This window comes from Anguilla rostrata, chromosome 19, assembly GCF_018555375.3.
Source record: "Anguilla rostrata isolate EN2019 chromosome 19, ASM1855537v3, whole genome shotgun sequence".
In the NCBI taxonomy this organism is placed as follows: Eukaryota; Metazoa; Chordata; class Actinopteri; order Anguilliformes; family Anguillidae; genus Anguilla; species Anguilla rostrata.
The window spans coordinates 8,786,125-8,804,780 of record NC_057951.1 but is presented as its reverse complement, the minus strand read 5'-3'; the positions used below and the strand labels follow the sequence as shown (position 1 = coordinate 8,804,780).

The window sequence follows — 18,656 nt, the reverse complement described above, 5'->3', positions numbered from 1 at the left end:
CAAGGCTTCTATAGCATCACAGGTCCTGGAGAGCAGCAGGGCCTGCTGCTTTCCCTCATTCAATTAAAACATGTGGATAACACAGTTGGCTGATTTTGCATGCTTAGCTCACCTCTCACTGTTAGCTCATCTCTCAGGCGCTATCCGGTTATTCTCTCGGTTTAAGCTTCACTCTCTCAGCTTATTTATTCTCAGGCTTTCTCGCTTCCACTCTCAGGCTTAGCTCCTCTTCAGGTGCTTAGTTCTTTAACCTCTATCTCTCAGGTAGCTTCCAGGTTAACTCTTAGTTACTCTCAGTCCTGCTTCAGGCTTGCTTAGCTCTCAGGTTTAGCTCACCTCTCACGTTAGTTTATCTCTCAGGCTTCTCATCGTTACTCATGTCTCAGGCTTAGCTTAGCTCTCAGGTTTAGCTCACCTCTCACTGTTAGTTTATCTCTCAGGCTTCGCTCACCTCTGTTAGCTCATGTCTCAGGCTTAGCTTAGCTCTCAGGTTTAGCTCACCTCTCACTGTTAGTTTATCTCTCAGGCTTCGCTCACCTCTGTTAGCTCATGTCTCAGGCTTAGCTTAGCTCTCAGGTTTAGCTCACCTCTCACTGTTAGTTTATCTCTCAGGCTTAGCTCACCTCTGTTAGCTCATGTCTCAGGCTTAGCTTAGCTCTCAGGTTTAGCTCACCTCTCACTGTTAGTTTATCTCTCAGGCTTCGCTCACCTCTGTTAGCTCATCTCTCAGGCTTCGCTCATGTCTCAGGCTTAGCTTAGCTCTCAGGTTTAGCTCACCTCTCACTGTTAGTTTATCTCTCAGGCTTCGCTCACCTCTTAGTTAGCTCATCTCTCAGGCTTAGTTTATCTCTCAGGTTTAACTTATCTCTCAGGCTTAGTTTATCTCTCAGGCTTCGCTCACCTCTCAGTTAGCTCATCTCTCAGGCTTCGCTGCTTAGCTCTCAGGTTTAGCTCACCTCTCACTGTTAGTTTATCTCTCAGGCTTAGCTCACCTCTGTTAGCTCATGTCTCAGGCTTAGCTTAGCTCTCAGGTTTAGCTCACCTCTCACTGTTAGTTTATCTCTCAGGCTTCGCTCACACTCACCTGTGCGTCTGTCTCAGGCTTAGCTTAGCTCTCAGGTTTAGCTCACCTCTCACTGTTAGTTTATCTCTCAGGCTTCGCTCACCTCTGTTAGCTCATGTCTCAGGCTTAGCTTAGCTCTCAGGTTTAGCTTCACTCTCACTGTTAGCTCATTTCTCAGGTGCCCCTCTGTTAGCTCATGTCTGGTCTCTACCCTTAGCTCAGTTTGCTCACCTCCCCACTGTTTGCCTACTCTCGCAGGCTCCGCTCACCCCCTCTGTCTAGTCCGCCGCTGCGCCCGGTTTGTCCACTTGTTACCGCCGCTCTGCTGCGTGTAGAACCATCGCCTACCGCACAGCATTCACACGATGGACGTTTTCCAGAGCAAAACGGGGGGAAAACGACTGGGAAAAACTGAAGAATATCACATCACCCAGTAAAACCCACAAACACCTTAATCTGTATCTTTATTATTCTGACTCTTTCTATACATTTCGTTATATGACATATATTAATATATTCATGGGTATAAAAGGATTTATTGGTTTAAGCGTGTACCGTATGCATATTTAATCTTCATTATAGTCCTTCTGCCACTGTGTTCCATGGTGGTCATTCAAAATTGCACCAAATTTTGCTGGTAAGAAGGAAAATGGAGAAAGCCAAATGCCCAGTCCATTTGTAGGGGGCTTCTCCAATATGTTATGGCAGTGTACCAATGGAGTGCATAATCATATTCATATATACATGCATGTATGCGTACACACACACACCCACACAACAAACGCACAACACACACAACAAACGCACAACACACACACACTCTAGTACATGTGCACAAAGCCCACATGCATGCACTCGCACGCGTTTAACGTTTAGGACATTTAACACGCGTTCTGGTGAATGCTCACACATTTAGACACACTCATTTCGCAGCTCACTGTTCTCGCCCGCTGTGTGTTTACACTGGAGTTTGTGCAGGAAGTGACATCATACACGTCCACAGTTTGACAGTGTGTTAGCCGCTCGGTGGCCCTTGCGTGCCGGGTCGGTTAGCCTGGCCAAAGGAGTGCAGTTCACCAGACGTCCATTTCGGGGCAGCAGCAGCAGCCGATCGGTGAGGGCGAGTTCAAGGTCCATGTGGCGATCGAAGGCGGAAAACGGCTCTGCGGAACGCCGCCCGTGAGATTCTGAGCGGCGTCTAGCGGCCCCGCGTCCCTGGAGCGCCCGTCACAGCCCGCGGTAAGTCCTCGTCCGTTGGCGGTAAGGGGTTGAGTGCGTTGAAACCTCCCTGTGGTATCTGGCCCGGCTTCCGAGCGCAGCCTGACCGTTGAACCTTTGCGCGTGTGAATGGAGACGGACTGCGACGCTGTCGGCCCCGCGGCTTGGCCTTGGTCTTTAAAATGCTTTCGAGCCCCTGGGCCGGTGCGGTTGTGCGGAGTCGTGGTCGTGGAGCTGCTCAGGAGCTGGCGGTCACCCCGCTGTGAAGGAGCCGAGTGTAAAATGGTGTCTCAGAGAGCGGGACTGGAGTGTGGAGACGGGTCCGTCCCAAATTCCGTGGGACGGCCAGCGTGGAGGCCGCAGTTCCCTAGCTGGGGGGCAGCCGGTCAAGTTTTCCTGGCTGTGTGACATGAGTGTTATTATTCCCACATGAATAGTCTGGAGCACAGCAACTGCAGAATTCCTCTGCTCCGCACTAAACTGACCTTTGTCCTCACATCGTGCAGTTTTCATTCACACTTTGTACAGACACACACACACACACACACACCTGTATATGTACATTACTTTTGCGTACGTATTTGGGACTAGTCTTCACTGGTCTTGTAGCGCAACAGGGATGTATCTCTGGTCTTGTGGTTCTATGGGTCCCATGGGAATCTGTTGTCTTTGTTCAGCCGGTGGTAATCTGAACCCTCTTGAGAAGTTGGCGGGGAGAGAGGAAGAAGGAGAGAACTTCAGTGGGAAAGAGTACCATTTTATAACATTACATTACATTTATTTGGCAGACGCTGTTATCCAAAGCAACGTACAAAAGTGCATTTCACGGTCATGGACAACTACAAAACACTGGTTCAGTAAGATACAATACTTATTTTGTACAGCTAATTCTAGCCAAGAACACAGTTTAGTTCACTCAGTGAACACTGTTCTGACCTAACCTCTGCCAAGCCAACTAGGCAGAAGAACAAGCTACAGTATTAGGACAAATACAAATTGCCAAAAAGTGCTGGGATGGGGGAACATGTAACGAGTGTCATGAAAGGGGGGGGATTTAGAATGAAATATACAGAGTGGTGGTAGTTAGTCCAGATATAGTCTGAAGCGTTGAGTCTTCAGACCACGGCGGAAGATGGATAGTGAGGGAGAGGTTCAAAGAGGGACAGGGAGTTTGTTCCACCACTGGGGAGCTATAACAAGGTCCAGATACACACCCTATGAGCGCTGGGCCCATTTTAGCTGGCCTCTTGTCTCAGTTGAGGCTGTATCAAAATTACTTGGTCCTTAACAGGTACCTTTCTCTAGTAGCATTATGATTTTTTATTATTTTTAATTCGCTAACACCCCACTAGCCTGAAGAAACCACAGGCGTTCCTTACCGGCGATTTCTCATCTTTCGGAGTGCCACCAGTATTAGTGCGATGAGGAGAAAGATCACTGCAATCACACCTGAAGGAGCACATGGAAAACAACAGTGACTTTATAGGTAAATGCTACGCTGCGGCACGTTCACTCTCGCAGTCGATACGCTCTATCAGCGTGACAGACTCGCCTCACTTGGTGATTCGGTGTCTAGGACAACCCGGTTTGCACCCTCTTTAGACTGACACTTTCTCCGTCAGACAGCCAGCTGACCAAAGGAGAGGTGAACCATGCTGAGCGATAGCCCATTTTGGCTATAATTGGCTATGGCTCCCAGCTATAGGCAGTAATTCGCTGGACCACAAGGCACCTTAACAGGGTGTTCTGTTAAGAATAACAAAATAACTTCTTTAAAGAGCACTCATCTTTCAATCACACATGCAGTGCACTAAAAAAAACACAAAAAAAAAAACAAGGCAATTGTGCCATGTCAGGACAAAGCAGTCGATTAGTTATCTGAACGCAGTGCTTACCAAGAGATACAGTGGTAGTCTTGTTCTGTGCGACTTGCCCAGGTCCTTGGTTATTGGGTTCTGCAAAAGTGAGATGCTGATTTCAGCTACTGATCCACACAAGCTGACAGAGAAGCCAAGCACATCATTACACTGCAGCACCTGTCGATCCACAGACATTTACTGCAGCCTATGGACTCATGGATGTTATTGAACCTTATATATAGTTTTACCTGGTTTACATGTGCTGTGTCTCAGTATTTAATTTAAAACTAAAGGAGAGCAACTTCATTTTTTCATTTTCTCTGAGATAATTGCATTTGTGCCACTTTACATTCATCGATTAGGTAAATAAACTAATTTAATTGTAAATGGTCTAAGTGCCTTGCTTCATTTAAGCCATTTTTCAAGTCTCTGTGATGCTCACGTCTGGAGTTATAATAATAATAATCTCAGTGCCTGTATGTAAGTCTGTCTGTTGCATATTAGCCCTAATAGCCTGGATCCTGTCCGTCTGCTAGCAGAAAACAGGTATTTTACCAGTTGTGTCCGGAGGTGAGTGCTGCACTTTGGTGGTGGTCTTCTGCGTGAAGGACGTTCGTTTTGGGGAACGGGGTGATGTTGTGGGGGTTAGTGTGTGGGAAGGGGATGTTCTTGGGGTTAGTGTGTGGGAAGTGGATGTTCTTGTGGGGGTTAGTGTGTGGGAAGGGGATGTTCTTGGGGTTAGTGTGTGGGAAGGGGATGTTCTTGTGGGGGTTAGTGTGTGGGAAGGGGATGTTCCTGTGGGGGTTAGTTTGTGGGAAGGCGTTGTGGGGGTTAGTGTGGGTGCCGTGTTCTGTGGAGTTGACGCGATGGTGTTCGCCGTCACGACAGGGGTCGTCCGGGGTGTTGACTCCTCCGTGGTTACGGTCACTGCAGTTACTGACATCGTGGTGGTCGCTATGGTGCTTTTGGGTTCTAACGCGGTGGGCGTAGATTGCGGTGCTGATTCGAAATAAAACACAGGAATGGAGGGGAAAAAGAAAAAAAAAACAATGACAGAGAGCAGAGGACGGAAAGCCACAGTGCTACCATGGGGTTCCCCTGCACTATGGCAAAGCCAGCTGTTAAGGGCCTAAAGGTCCCAGGTCAAAGCTCACATTCGAGTTTATTTGCTTGAAGGCCAGCTTTGATATTTTTGAGTGTCTAAGAAAGCGCCAAAATTTTTAGGTGCTTTTGGGAATGCAATATGGGAATTTTGTCCGTGAATGCCGAATGGTGTTACTGTCAGGATCGACCCCTGTTTGGCACCTGCCGAATATGGAAGTGCCTCACACCCGAGACAGCAGATGGAAAAACACCACTGAGGGGGAAGAAACTGGCCTTCTGCCGTTGGGGGGAGGGGGTTGTCTTGTGTATCTTGTGTCCTTAAAAACCAAACCTGCCTTTAACGGTCTTACCCTTGGCAGTGGCTTGAAGACTGAGCTTGCCAATAAGCTCACCCCAATCAGATGGCGGGGAGTGCATTTTATTTCCCTCAATGACAGTTGGCCCTCAATTTTTTTTTTTTTAAAGGTAAAAATACCAAAAACATAAGGAATTATGGTTGTGTGTTTTCATTTTTGCACGTGGGTGTTTTTGTAGACGTTTCTGATTGACTTGTGTTAGCGTTCTGGTGCAAAATGGCTGCTGTGCGTCAGTGCAGAGATGCTGCAGAGCCACAGAGGAAGTTAGCTGGCTGATGATGAAGGACATTGAATGAATGGCGTTACTTGTTTTAGATCTGCGGCCAAAGTAGTGTGTGTGTATGCACATGCATCCACTGTGTATGTGGTCACTATTGGAAACTGTGGCCAAGAAAAAAAAGCTCTAAAATGTACACACACACGCAGACACACACACACATGCGTACACACACTCGCACAAACATACATTCACTTGCACACACACATGTACACAAACACACACACACACAAGTTACAGCAACCTTGTGAAAATATTTGGTTGCAGCTGGACCCTGTAAGGGAAAAATAAAATATTACTGTTTACATATATTTACTCGATTTTATATAACCTTAGGAAATCATTTAAATTGCTTTTCTGTCTAACTGAGAAGTATTGGGAGTGCATAGCCCCTCCCACGCGTGTTTCTGTTTTCCATAGAAACCTGTCTCTGTACTGTATCATTTGTTTTTGTGCCTCCGCAACGGCACTGCCGAGCTGCACTACGCGCAGTTTGAGACAGACAGGTTTTGGGAAAATTCCAGAACCCGCCTTTCACCTACTTTTTTACTTTTACAAAACGAAGGACTTTTCACCTGTTCGAAGAGCTCTCACACGGAGGCGTTGTTGCACTGTGTGGATTCTTCTATTCGGCCGAATATAGGTATCTGAACTGAATATTGAGTGCAAGTCTGTTGGACTCTTCTCACCGACGGGGGGGAAATTACGGTAATTTCCACCACACCCCTCCCACAGGATGATTGATGGTTGGTGTGCCACAACCTGCCTGTGATGAAGTCTTGAACACACTGTTCGATGCTAGCCGTTGTTCAGCTCGTTAAGACCGACACAGTGGCAGTACATTACTGAATGTGCTGCCAAGTTGGCTACTGGCCTGATAAATGTGACCAGCCATGTTTCAGTGCATTCTGATGGATAGCTATTTGTCAGTGTTTGCTAGGAGTCGGTGAGTAGCCATCTTGGATAATGGTTTAGCTGGCTTTTGTCCATTTTAGCTAACCCAGCTGATGTTGGCTAAGGTGGCTTGCTAAAGGTCCAGTTAAAGAAGGGCAATGTCAGTGATTCTGTGTAGCGCTCCTGACCTTAAGAGTGCAAAGGGAAGAAACTGAATTGTCCTGGCAGCAGTAGAGATGGAAGCCCTTGTTTTTTAAGGACCTAACATGGGCAAATTCTTCCCCAGATTCTCTGCCCACACTACTGTCAACAACTACAAATATAAATATTCTTTTATTCACATTCTGTGTGCGGGCGTGCGCTCCAGTGAGAGACAAGGCGACCCTTTATCGCTTTAGCAGCACAAAGGTCAAATATTCACAGATGGAATAAGAGTTGCCCGCAGGCTTAAATGGGTTGAAATGTGAGTGAGTGAGTGAGTGAATGAGTGAGAGAGAGAGAGGTGACTGGAGTCAAAAAGTAATGTGCCAGTGGCAAAGAGTGAGCTATAATATGTATCATTTACCTTCTGATGGCTTCAGCCTTGGATCACCTAGATGTGAGAAATGGAAAGAAATTAGTGTTGTTGAACGATTGTCTGCGCCAGCGAGTTTCAGTGCGTCCGCCTTGCATGGTCACGTGCTTGCAGACGTTGACTCATCTTTGTGTGCGTGCTCATACTGTGCGTGTGTCTCCCCCTGTCGGTCTGTGGGCTTGAGGGAAAGCTGACTCACGTATGCACACGAGCGCGGTGGGCCTGCCGTCGTCATCCCACTTCAAGGCGTTCCCGCTCCGGCTGCATCTGATCTGCGCGGACGTTCCGGCTTTCCGGACGAAGCCCTCGGCGCAGGCGTAGCGGTGCTTCTCATCCTCCTGATAAGTCTGCGTTTGGAAGGGCTTGGTGTGGTTTTTATGCGGTGGGGCGGGGCAGGATTCTGCAATAACGGAAAAGGACGCAACGTGTCAGACTCGACCTCGACCCGCCTGCTGTCTCGTTATAGACTGTCTTCATATTTGCAGTATATAGTTCTACACTCTCACAAAAATAAAAATTAGGAACTCAAAAATAGCGTTATTATTATTATTATTATTATTGCTGTTGTTATTATTATATTTAAAGGGTAAAACCCTAGGCAAACGTGTTTGTATGCATACTTTATAATGAAACATTTTATTCCATGCCGGTATTTCAACATTTCTGAAATAGTATTTGAACACTATTTTCCCACTCGATGTCTTGATTGACATCTACATGACGTACTATGACATGAATAGGGCGGGGGCAGAGTGGAATGTAGAAAGCATGTTTGAAATGTTACTGGGCAGCACCAAGATGTTTTCTGACAGTTTTTTTTTTTTCTGTCAAATGATATTATTTCAGAAATGTTGAAATAACAGCATGGATTAAAATGTTTCCACAAATTCATCCATTTACTTTTTAATACAATGAAACATTTAGGCCCAGCATTTTTTAAACCGGATAAAAATGGCAGCCTGTTCATAAACTCTCATATTCAACCTAAACAGTCATACGTTTAAGACATTTAAGGAGAAAAATAGGCCATGAAACTGCTGAATCTTGATTCATATTTGATCTGCAACCCCTAGTTTGATCCAGCTTTCACGAGTCATGTGCAATTATGCTGTACAAATTCATTTGTATAATAGAATATTTGTATAATAGAATACTTACAGTGCAAATGAGATGCACACCTTGGCTCCGTCCAGTAGGAGGCTGAGCCAGGCTGAAATTACTCTAATTATTCAAAAACACTTTTCTCCAAAGCTACTCTGCACAGCACCAGCCAATCACAGCTATTCCAGCCACTTCCTGTATTTTTTCATTAATATAATTTATAATGTAATTTTCTGTGACTAGTCAGTTTCAATTTGGTCTCATCATAATGCTTGTGCAACGACAAACAGTATGAGTGACACTTGTATAAAACCACTTTTTAGCCAATAGCTGCATAACAGGGTAATACTGGGGTGGTCCTAGATGACCAGCTGGACTTCAAGGGTCACATCACAGCAACGCCACGGTCCTGCTGGTTTCTTCTGTGTAACATCAGGAGGATTTGACCATCCCTGACCACACTCCACCCAGCTACTCGTCCAGACCATGGTACAGTAATCTCCAGTCTAGATTACTGCAACACCTTTCTTGGGTTACCCCAAATCTAGTATCACTCATGTCTCACTTGTGTCTTCTACCACTTTCATGTTGCACTTGTATCTTCATCTTGTTGTAGCTCTTTATCATCTCTTGTTAATCGTGCATCACTTCTAGTTTATGACTTGCCATATGCTTACTGGGTGAACTGGACTTGATGTTCTTGAGTATGGATCACTGAAACTTAAAGAGAATTGTACCTTATCTCAGTGGGTCCCAACCTCGTTCCTGGAGTACTCCTGTGTGTGCTGGTTTTCGTTCCAAACCACAAATGCAATTCCAGAATTATAACAAGTTATACATTTTTCTTAATTAGGTGCTCTTCGTGTTTAGAGGGATTATTTACCTAAGCATTCCTTGAAGAACTAGAAAGGTTACAATTCCTGAAGGAATTGTATGGGCTTGCTCCAAATTCCGACTGGCACTGTCCTCAAGCCTCAATGCATTTCAATGAGGGCGCACAGCTCAGAAGAAGCACGAAAACATCCAGATCCACGGTGCAACGTAGCGTTACATATACAGCCGGGGATCAGCAAATAGCGATTATGTTCCTGGGATTAGTCATATCCTAAACGTGTCATGAGTAAAACATGGCTAACTACATATCTAGCTTGGGCATGTCCTCACCTCTTTATGTCAGAAATAGGTAAGCATTCCATGAAGAATAAAATTCCCATGTTCACAATGTGACATGGTGTGGCTTAAGTGGGTTAATAATCCCTATAAACATGAAAAGCACCTAATTAAGAAACAACTTGTTAAAATTCTGGTATTGCAATTGTGGTTGGAACGAAAACCAGCATACACAGGGGTACTCCAGGACTGAGGTTGGGAACCACTGTCTTATCTGCCTCTAACTTTCTAACATCTAACTTTCGCTGTTCAGCAAGGTGTTCCATTAACTAACACAAATATCTTAGTTTCGGTTTCAAATAAAATATAGGCTAATATCACAATAAAATAAAAACGCACCAGTAACAAATTTTGTGAGCTACTCGGCTACTCTTACCTAAATGCGACATTTTAAACGGACCATGTTTAACTGGAGGCAATACGCACTTCATCAGTCAAAATTGCATTAAGCCTCAATTCGGGGGAACTTTACCCGGTTTTAATGTTTGGTTTTCAAAGTTACGTTTTCGGAGTAACAGACTTAAACACGGAAGACTGAAAGTGTGATTCCTGGAAACTTTTTTTCAATTATTTGCGTGAAATAGCTCCGTGAATTTCCCATGTTCTTAGAATAGCCTACGGTAGCCTATTGGACAAAACATAGAAAGTATGAACTTACCCCTGTCACACAAAATCCCATAGTGACGAATCTTTGCGAGAGATAGCAGCATGAAAAATAAACGGGTAACATTACCGGACATAATACGGTTATATCTCCCACAGAATCTCATAAATGCAGGTCCCATGCATGCACGAGGGGATCAGAACGTGCAGTTCTGCCGACTCTGCAGTGAGGATTTGTATTTTTTCTTCTTTCACTTTCACTTTTTTGCCGTCGAGTACGAGAGGTTTGAAAAGTATATGGGGTTGATTAATGTTACAGCTGCAGCGGTTGAATTGTTGTAGCCTAGGCTATTTATAAGAATCTAAAGAGCTTTTCACACTGCACTTAAATCTGGGCTAAATGCATTCTAGAACCCTGGCTTAAGATACGTTCCGACTTTAATTTATGGTTATCTGATCCGCCATAGGTTAAAGTCGGAACGTATTCCAGGGATATATTCCTACACCATTTTCACCACATGCAGTACCATATATTTCCAATGGAGGGTAGAAGGATGAAACTGATTTTGGAATAAATCCCATGCATTTTGAAATAAGATTGTAAGGAGAAATAAAAAAAACAACAAATGAACAGAAAATGTGTATTAGGTGCCCCCTACAGATTTAGTTTTTATCGTTTCACCCCTTTTCACAAGCAGAGACACGGTTTAAGTCGGGATGCAAAGTACAAGCTGAAATTGGGTATTACTGGAAATCTACAACCAATTAATTCTAATGACCTAATTAATTAATAAGCTCATAAGTGTGCATGCTTACTGGAAGTGATCACTGGTCTTAAAATAGTTTTTCTGCCATCAATTAAGATGTAATGCTTAAGCACTAGTTACTCATGACAAATGTTTCTGGGAAAACAGAGTGAAGAAAAATAAAATTAAACTAATAAAAACATCATTTATCAGAAACAAGAAGCTACCAGGCAATATTGGCAAAAGTTTTATGCGTATTTCGATTTCCAGACAATAGCATTCCTGCAGACTTGACAAATGAGGGTTTGCAGAACTCCGCGGTCACATAATTGAATCATCATTCAGACGACGAGATGATGTCTTTTCCATTCAGGACAGAGCTCTATATAACAAGAACATCTCTGCAACGAGACGTAACTTAAACTCTGAAGACAGAATCTCGCACAGGCCTGACAGCTACGGAGGGCTGCTGCTTTCGAAACGGTAACCGTGCGACCCCTTACAGAAACGAGGCAGCACTGACCACGACAAAGTCAAAACGTTTTTCCGCTCCCAGTTCAGCAGTTCTCCATGGAGGAGTTCAGGGAAACTAGGTATTCCTCATCTTGAGAATTCAACCACAGCGCACTAGGCTGTCGGCACCGTGTCCCAGCAACGAAACATTTTATTTCTTCCCCCCCCCCCTTTAGTTTAAGCAGCTAACGTGTTGAAGTTCCCAGCTGCTCCTGTCTGCAGGCCTCCCAGAAAGGCCAGTGGGGGGCGGCGGGGCAGGGGGGTCGTTGGGGTTCATCACAAACACGAGAGTCACACTTCGTACTTCTTCTGCAGAGCTTTGACGGATTCGTCCTCCAAGCCAGCGTGACGGAGACAATCGAACAATTCGTGTAAAACTGAAATTTGAAGAAAAGGGAAAAGGCAGTCATCGAGAGCTACGTTTGTTTTCCTTTACGACAAGAGGGGCAGTACTATATCCCAGGGGTACCTGTCCCTGGTCCTGAAGAGCAGGACCTCAAGAGTTTTTTGGGCCTCACAGTTTTTGTTTTAATTTAAATAAGCAATCAGTTTAGACCCAAGAACTCAGGTGAGGTGACTTAACTCTAGATCAATTACTGCTTTAATCGATCAATTACACTTTAAATAATGTGTAAATTTAAGACCTTTGGCTTTCCAGGACCAGGGAAAGGGACCCCATATATATTTTAATCCAGCGGTGCAGCTTCTGCCTTTGATTATTTAATGAGCTCCAATCATGTGTTTGATAAGACAGTTTATAGTTATGAGCTGCGGCTGTGGAACTGGCAGTTGGACAGGAGAGCTTTAATGCCGCATACACTGTTCCCTCTTTAATCAGTGTACCGTACCTTTCTTTTCAGCAGCGGACATGAACATGACAGCCATGTCAAATCTCCTCACAGTCGCCAGGTTTCTCAGAACCTCCAGCATGAGAGACGGGGCTTCGTACCTTGTGGATTAAAAGGCAAGGTGTTGGGTGGTTAGGGCGTTAACTCAAACAAACTGTCACTTGTATCTCTTAATCTCTTTAGAGACCCACTTTTAACCGATATTAAGGTGTGGCACAACGTCTCTGCGTTATCAAGTTTTGGCAGTTACTCTAAGGTAATGTGGCTGTGCTATACATACTTGATGTAGAAGCTTTTAAATATCCACAGGATCTGATTGAGAATGTCTGGTTCCAGAGAGTTCTGGAAGACCTTTGGGTACTTGTCCGGTTCGATTTGCTGGAATGGAAGAATGTGAGAGTCAGATTTGGCCAGTAATGAAGGAGCACTGTGATGTACGCCAAACGAGGAAACATTTTAAATCCCTCCATTAGTAGCCACAGTGCACCTTTAAGTACTTGTACATCATCTCAGGGTGATTTTTCAGCTTCCTCATGTCCGCCTCCAACTGGAAGCTGTTCATTGGGAGGGCGGGAATGCTGACTGGTTCAGACACGGAGGGGGGCAGGGCTTGTCGACTGGCGAGGTCTTCCTTGCGCTTCGTTTGTTCAGCTTTCTCATTTCTGCTCTCAGGTTTCCTGGGTTACGGGATGGAATAAACACAAACTTCTGTTATTTATCCATTCTGAGGGAGGCACCTAACTCAAGGCACTGCGTGACTCTGTCCTGACGAGCCTGTGGAGTGCTGCGGTCTAAGCCTGGCACCCAAAGTGAATGGAAACACTGTCACAGGCAGTGTGGCTCTTACTCGTCCGGGCGTTGTGTGGGGGAGTCGGAGATCTCTTCTATTTTTTGGATCTTTGCGCAGGGGGATCCAATCGGGGGCGACGCCCCTTTTCCGTCGTCTCCCTCGCCGTCGATGGGCGGAGCCGTCCCCTCGTTGGTAGAACAGGAAGGGGCCCCAAGGGGTTTCTCAGAAACGGGGGGCTCCCCTCCGACTTCTTCAATCTCAATTCTTCTTAAAGGCTTCTGCAGCACACGCATAGAGAAAGACGCTTACAGACTGCCACGGAAGCAACGTTCAAGACTCATTACCTCAGTGTTAGCTTTCTCTTCCGAAATGTAAAAACAGGACACAGTTCATATTCAGTAAATAGATTTTAAAAAATGGACTAAAGAGCTGGAGCATGTTAATTTACGGCTTAAATTGCGGTCCAACGTACAGTTGATCTGAGAGGCGGGGGCTTATGGACAGGCTGCACAGTTCTTCTCCGAGTCTGCTGGTCCAGTGCTGATTGTTCAGACGTCAAACCACTGGCAGCAGCGTCCTCAAACAGAAATGAGAAGAAACTAAGATCTGTCCTAAATGACAGGTGCAGGCTTTATTTTTGTTGTTGTTGTTGTTGGGCGTTATAATGCATTATAATACATACGGCTGAGATTTTCTTGAGTTCGTCCATTGCTTGCTTGTTTCCAGGCTCAAGTTTCAAAACTTGCTCAAAATCTGGAAGTGTAACGGAAATCAATCAGCGCGGTTACTGGTGCAAAAATGCAAACATCTACTTCCACATACAAATGATCATTCATAAGTACCGGTTATCACGTCAACAATCATATCAACAAGCATAACAATACTCTAGAATGTAGTCCATGTAGACACATGTAGTAGGGGCAACTAATGTGATTTCTTTTTGTTTATTCAGGAAATACTGAGACGCTAAATGTCTTTACCAGAGACAGAGGACATTTGCACTCCGTTGGCAGGAGAAAATGTTCCAGTAGCAAAGCCAAGTACTAGTGGAAACATTTGAGGTCCTAATTAATCATGGAAAAAATAAGAAAGCCTAAGTAAATGAAAAGGGCAGAATATCTTGGCTGAAACTTGATGGGACACGGGTTTTGGGATCACGATTCTTTACCCTCCCTGGCCTCCCTCGGTTTCCCCAGAGCTGCTCTGGCACTCCCCCTCCTGGCGAAAGCCTTGGCGTAGGTGGCATCCAGGGCTATGGCCCTGCTGCAGTCCTCCTCCGCCTCAGCGTACCTGCGCAAAACCCAGTCAACCAATCAGGAGATCTCTCACAAAACCCAGCCAACCAATCAGTAGAGACCTCAGTACACTGTGAGGCTCGGGTTCAGAGTTTAGTCTGCCAGAACAATCTGAACCTCAGCCTCACATTAGAATCCTTTGCTGCTTAACTGCAGTGCTCAGTCATGGCTTTGCCTCGCGTGGCAGGCGTGCTGTAAACACGGTGACAGCAGTGCAGTTAAAAGCAACGAACGGGCCCACCGAGCGAAAGAGCGGCCCCCCTGCCTGATCTCACCCCCTGCAGTAAGCCCTTCCCAATCGCTAAAGAAGCTGTGCTTACCTCTGGAGCTTCAGGTAAGCCATGGCCCTGTTTGCAGGTAGGAGGGCGTTCGTGGCGTCTGCCTCCATGCCCCTGGAGTAGCACTCTGCGGCCGCCTCGTACTTCCCCTCTTTGAAGTAGGCGTTGCCCTGAAACACAACCCCAGCTTGGGATGACCAACGGGCGTGCACCAACAAACTGATGTCTGTTTGTACAGGAGGTATACCACAGTCTACCAGGAGAACTGTGAACAAACTGCAGCACTCAGCTGACATTAAACTTCCACTTCAGCTCACTTGAAACGGTTTGTGAGAAAAGCCCAGGGGATGCCTGGTGTGGTATCCAGACAGTTTATGAATCGGTCTTCTTCTGGTTGCCGATTTTGCATTTCGTACATAAAACCCAGCTTTATCAAATTTCTGCAAGAGCTCATTCAGAACACGGCCTTAACCAGGATAAGCGCTAACAAAGAATTCTATGTGCGCGTAAGTGTGGTCGCGGCTGACGAGAATTATATTTTTGGGCGTGAGTGTACGGGGTCATGAAAAGCACGTACGAGGTCTTTCTGCACGACCGCCTGCTGTCTGACTTGCTGCTCTCTGACTTTCCCCTCTTGGTTGTCAACTGCTTCCGGAAGCTTCTTTTCAGCAATTTCCTTTCTGTCTGTTTTTGCTCCCTGCTGGGACAGAGCCTGTCGAGAGGAATACAGGACGACATGTGATCTTAAAAAGACACACACAATGTCCTTCCATGTCATAATAAAAGCCATACGAACGTGCCAAAGTCTTGGCTTAGCAAACCAAGAATGAGAGAATGAGAGAAACATCAATTTAACTAGTAAATAATGCTACAGGGACCAGCCTTCAGTACTCACCTCTTTTATTTTCCTCACTTCGTTCTTAGCCTCCAGGTTTTCAGGGTCCAGCTTCAGGACCATCTCATAATCTGATTATGTGAGACGAAGCAGACGTGACATTTTAATAAGATTAAAAGTCACTCTGGATAAGAGCGTCTGCTAAATATCCGTAATGCCCAGGGGTCTGGGCTCCAGCAAAACCTTTAGAAGCACTGTTTTATGTGACTTTCATGAGGCTGATAGTAACCATGGCAATCTACCCCTGCTCAGACTCACCCTCTAGAGCGGACTCCAAATTGCAGAGGGCGAAGCGAGCAGCCCCTCGTCTGGCGTAAGCTTTGGCGTAGTTTCTGTCCAGAATGATGGCCAGGTTGCAGTCGGACTCCGCGACAGCGTACCTAGCAAGACCACAAAAAAGCCTGTGCTGGTTAAAACAGCCAGAGGAAAGGTGGCAGAAGTACTGGTGTCTAAATATGAATATGGCCTCAGCTCTGGACCTGGACAGCCAAGGCCACAGCCGCTTCTGTTCTGTTTAAAGGACAGAGACGCAGTACGTACTTTTTGAGTCTGAAGAAACACGTTGCTCGATTTGTTGGCAGGACCGGGTTATAGGGATCAGCATCCATGCCCCTGGTGTAACATTCTACTGCATCGTCGTATTTGCCTTCCTTAAAGAACCGATTGCCCTGAAAAAAGTGGGGAAAAAAACAAAAATAAAGTAAATAGAAATATACTAAGGACTACCGGCACACAAATGTTTAAAGGAATGGAAACAAATTAATCGATTAATCAAGATCAAACACCATAAAGGATATATTCCCAAGTACCTATTCAGTCATCAAAGTTATAGCATTCATTTTGGAAACTAAAAGAGGAGAAACTCAATACTTTGTTTTACTTTACATATTTAATGCATAATATAAAAAAGATCCTTCCAATTTTCACAATATTGCAGGTAAAATCTTTTTTCTCCCGTAAATTTTTAACTGATTCATCCCTCACCCCCCCCCCCCCCCCCCCATCCCCCACACATACGGACACATTTTTGTCATTTGGAGCGCATGAAGGTTTACGACGACCAGTTAAGAGAGTCTTCACTTGTGAGTAAAACATACTTTCTCTTTCTCTGAAAGTGCACGGTCTCGATCGATAGGCACTCCGGTCTCCTCGGTGTCAGACTCAGAATCTGGGCTTTCGTCCTTGTCCATGGATTCCAGTGCCTTATCCTGCAGTACCAGTGTAAAAGTCATAGACAGCTTAACACGTGGAACGTGACTAAAACGTCAGTAAGCCTTGTGTCATATGCAGTAAAGCGGCAAAGAAGCTGAATGTAAAAAATAGAAACAAAAGATTATTACATTGATTTGGGTACTGTTCCAGCAAAGGAAACGTGTATCGTCACTGGGTTTCAACACAAAATGGTAGCAGGAAAGGACAAGTTCTCAGAGCGACCCCACAAATAAAATTATGAACAAAAAAATAAAATGACTTCAGGACATTTCCAGAGGTTTGTCCAATAAACTGGAAACATACTCTGAGCAGCATTTCCCTCAATGTCTTTATTTTAATGGAGGAGATGTGTCTTACATCTTCATATAATAATTATGGATTGGGGGGGGGGGGAAGAATGATTTACCACATCAAATTTGTCCCAGGACTGGTAGTCATACGACTTTATTCTAGACTGCTTCAGTTGGTTCTTTGCGTTCTTGGTCAACACTTTACTCTTTTCTTTCTTCTTCTGTCGAAAATCCTTATTTCGAATGGGTGGTAAATTTTGCTGGAAGATAAAAAGATCATATCAGTCATTAAATGAGACATTTGAATTCTAAACCAGGAAAGGTTAAAAAAAAAAAAAAACCACGTGTATTTACAGTAGGCCTGTGTATTTGCACTGCAGCTAAATATGTAATCACTACCACTGTAAATGACATACGACGAATTATTATGAAAGTAAGGAGTAATAAAATATGAATAAACCGGTTATTATCCCGTTATATAAAGGTCGGAAATTAAGTAAATGTTGCAGTTTTTTGTTTACTTGCTGCGGTTCGCCAGCGCCTCCTCCTCTTAACTGTTCGTCTTTCTTCTTGATGTCTGTCTCCCAGCTGTCAAGTTCTTTCATAAAATCTTGCAGCTCCTCCGCATTTTGCCGCATTTGTAACTGCAGTTCGATGGCTTTATTTCCTCCGGACATTGTATGGCTGGGTATAAAGGATAAAATGTGTGAATGAGGATTTTAATGTGTATGGAGAGAGCTATGACCAGCTTTGTGAAGTCTGAAATCAGCTGAATGGAAAGATCCTAAATTGGAAAAAGCAATGTTAAATATGCCAAAACAGAAAATGTGAGGAGACGCATGGCTCATTATATACATCATGAGTGAAATGAGCTGCTAGCAACTAGCTAGTTTACTAACGTTGTTTCCTAATTTGACAGTTGTCGGCTGATATGCCAGGTTATCTACTTTTAGCGTACCAGCCCGTCAGACACAGCTAACGTAGCTCACTTAGACTAACATTTCTAGAAAATAAATCGAGCGTTACCTATTAGTTTACCAACTGGATAAACTGGCAGAAAGCACACACGTTTGCTAATCTAGCTAATATTAGCTACGAAGTATTACGTTAACATTACCCAACAAGCAGAATCTGGATTTAATATTTCTTGTACGTGGTACCAGTCCACTCCCGTCACATACAGAGATCAATAATTGTACGATCAATTGTAAAAGTACCTATTAAGATACAGAAACTAGAAACTTCCAGTACGTTGTCCTGTTTCGTTTGTGCACCGCGCCATGACAGAAACATATCCCAGCAACCAGAGAAGGCTTCTGAGTCTGCGCAAATCGTAGACATATTTAAAGGAACCACAATACATATATATTTAAGAAAATAATAATAATAATAATAATATTCAGTGATTATAAGCAGTTAACTAGCTAGCACCTAGCTACCAGTAATACCAACAATCCTTGTTTGATAGCTAAGATTAGACTAGGCTTGAGCAGACTTAATGTCTCCATATTCATAAAACACACCGTAGCCTAAAACATTATATGTTTGTAACCTGTATGTGCAGCTTGTT

General features: G+C 44.6%; 2 protein-coding genes and 1 long non-coding RNA gene across 5 annotated transcripts; all 3 read right to left on the bottom strand.

Moving 5' to 3' along the window:
• Nucleotides 1-16: 16 nt before the first annotated feature.
• Nucleotides 17-1,069, bottom strand: LOC135245990 (uncharacterized). Its single transcript, XR_010327481.1, has 3 exons — nucleotides 957-1,069; nucleotides 814-883; nucleotides 17-114 (listed from the first exon to the last, which is right to left on the bottom strand). It is a non-coding gene; the product is annotated as an uncharacterized LOC135245990 (long non-coding RNA).
• Nucleotides 1,070-1,508: 439 nt separating this feature from the next.
• On the bottom strand, nucleotides 1,509-11,059 carry LOC135246111 (interleukin-15 receptor subunit alpha-like). Of its 2 annotated transcripts, XM_064319643.1 has the most exons (8): nucleotides 10,275-11,059; nucleotides 7,545-7,745; nucleotides 7,337-7,363; nucleotides 4,696-5,139; nucleotides 4,177-4,236; nucleotides 3,661-3,730; nucleotides 2,859-2,978; nucleotides 1,509-2,681 (listed from the first exon to the last, which is right to left on the bottom strand). In XM_064319643.1, the coding sequence occupies exons 1-7, from the start codon at nucleotides 10,399-10,401 to the stop codon at nucleotides 2,876-2,878; spliced, it is 1,032 nt and encodes a 343-aa protein (XP_064175713.1). In that variant the 5' UTR covers nucleotides 10,402-11,059; the 3' UTR covers nucleotides 1,509-2,681; nucleotides 2,859-2,875. The 2 variants fall into 2 exon arrangements, with proteins under 2 accessions (XP_064175713.1, XP_064175712.1); XM_064319642.1 differs by having other exon boundaries at nucleotides 1,509-2,978.
• A 140-nt stretch (nucleotides 11,060-11,199) lies between these two features.
• rpap3 (RNA polymerase II associated protein 3) lies at nucleotides 11,200-18,462 on the bottom strand. 2 transcript variants are annotated; one of them, XM_064319641.1, is made up of 17 exons: nucleotides 18,304-18,462; nucleotides 17,608-17,770; nucleotides 17,203-17,346; nucleotides 16,682-16,792; nucleotides 16,125-16,252; nucleotides 15,843-15,964; nucleotides 15,585-15,655; nucleotides 15,267-15,401; nucleotides 14,732-14,859; nucleotides 14,285-14,406; nucleotides 13,799-13,869; nucleotides 13,589-13,693; nucleotides 13,174-13,394; nucleotides 12,814-13,003; nucleotides 12,607-12,704; nucleotides 12,327-12,427; nucleotides 11,200-11,855 (listed from the first exon to the last, which is right to left on the bottom strand). In XM_064319641.1, exons 2-17 carry the CDS (start codon nucleotides 17,761-17,763, stop codon nucleotides 11,770-11,772), a joined length of 1,989 nt encoding a protein of 662 aa, XP_064175711.1. In that variant the 5' UTR covers nucleotides 17,764-17,770; nucleotides 18,304-18,462; the 3' UTR covers nucleotides 11,200-11,769. The 2 variants fall into 2 exon arrangements, with proteins under 2 accessions (XP_064175711.1, XP_064175710.1); XM_064319640.1 differs by having other exon boundaries at nucleotides 18,204-18,396.
• Nucleotides 18,463-18,656: the final 194 nt, after the last annotated feature.

Coding starts and splice junctions, on each gene's coding strand:
- rpap3 (XM_064319641.1), bottom strand. CDS start 17,763: ATGTCCGGAGGAAATAAAGCCATCGAACTGCAGTTACAAATGCGGCAA. Junction 16,253..16,681: donor CACTTTCAGAGAAAGAGAAA/GTATGTTTTACT, acceptor CACTTTTTTCAG/GGCAATCGGTTCTTTAAGGA. Junction 15,402..15,584: donor AAGTGAGGAAAATAAAAGAG/GTGAGTACTGAA, acceptor TCCTCTCGACAG/GCTCTGTCCCAGCAGGGAGC.
- LOC135246111 (XM_064319642.1), bottom strand. CDS start 10,401: ATGGGACCTGCATTTATGAGATTCTGTGGGAGATATAACCGTATTATG. Junction 4,237..4,695: donor CTCACCTCCGGACACAACTG/GTAAAATACCTG, acceptor TCACTTTTGCAG/AACCCAATAACCAAGGACCT. Junction 2,979..3,660: donor CGAAAGATGAGAAATCGCCG/GTAAGGAACGCC, acceptor CAACTTCTCAAG/AGGGTTCAGATTACCACCGG.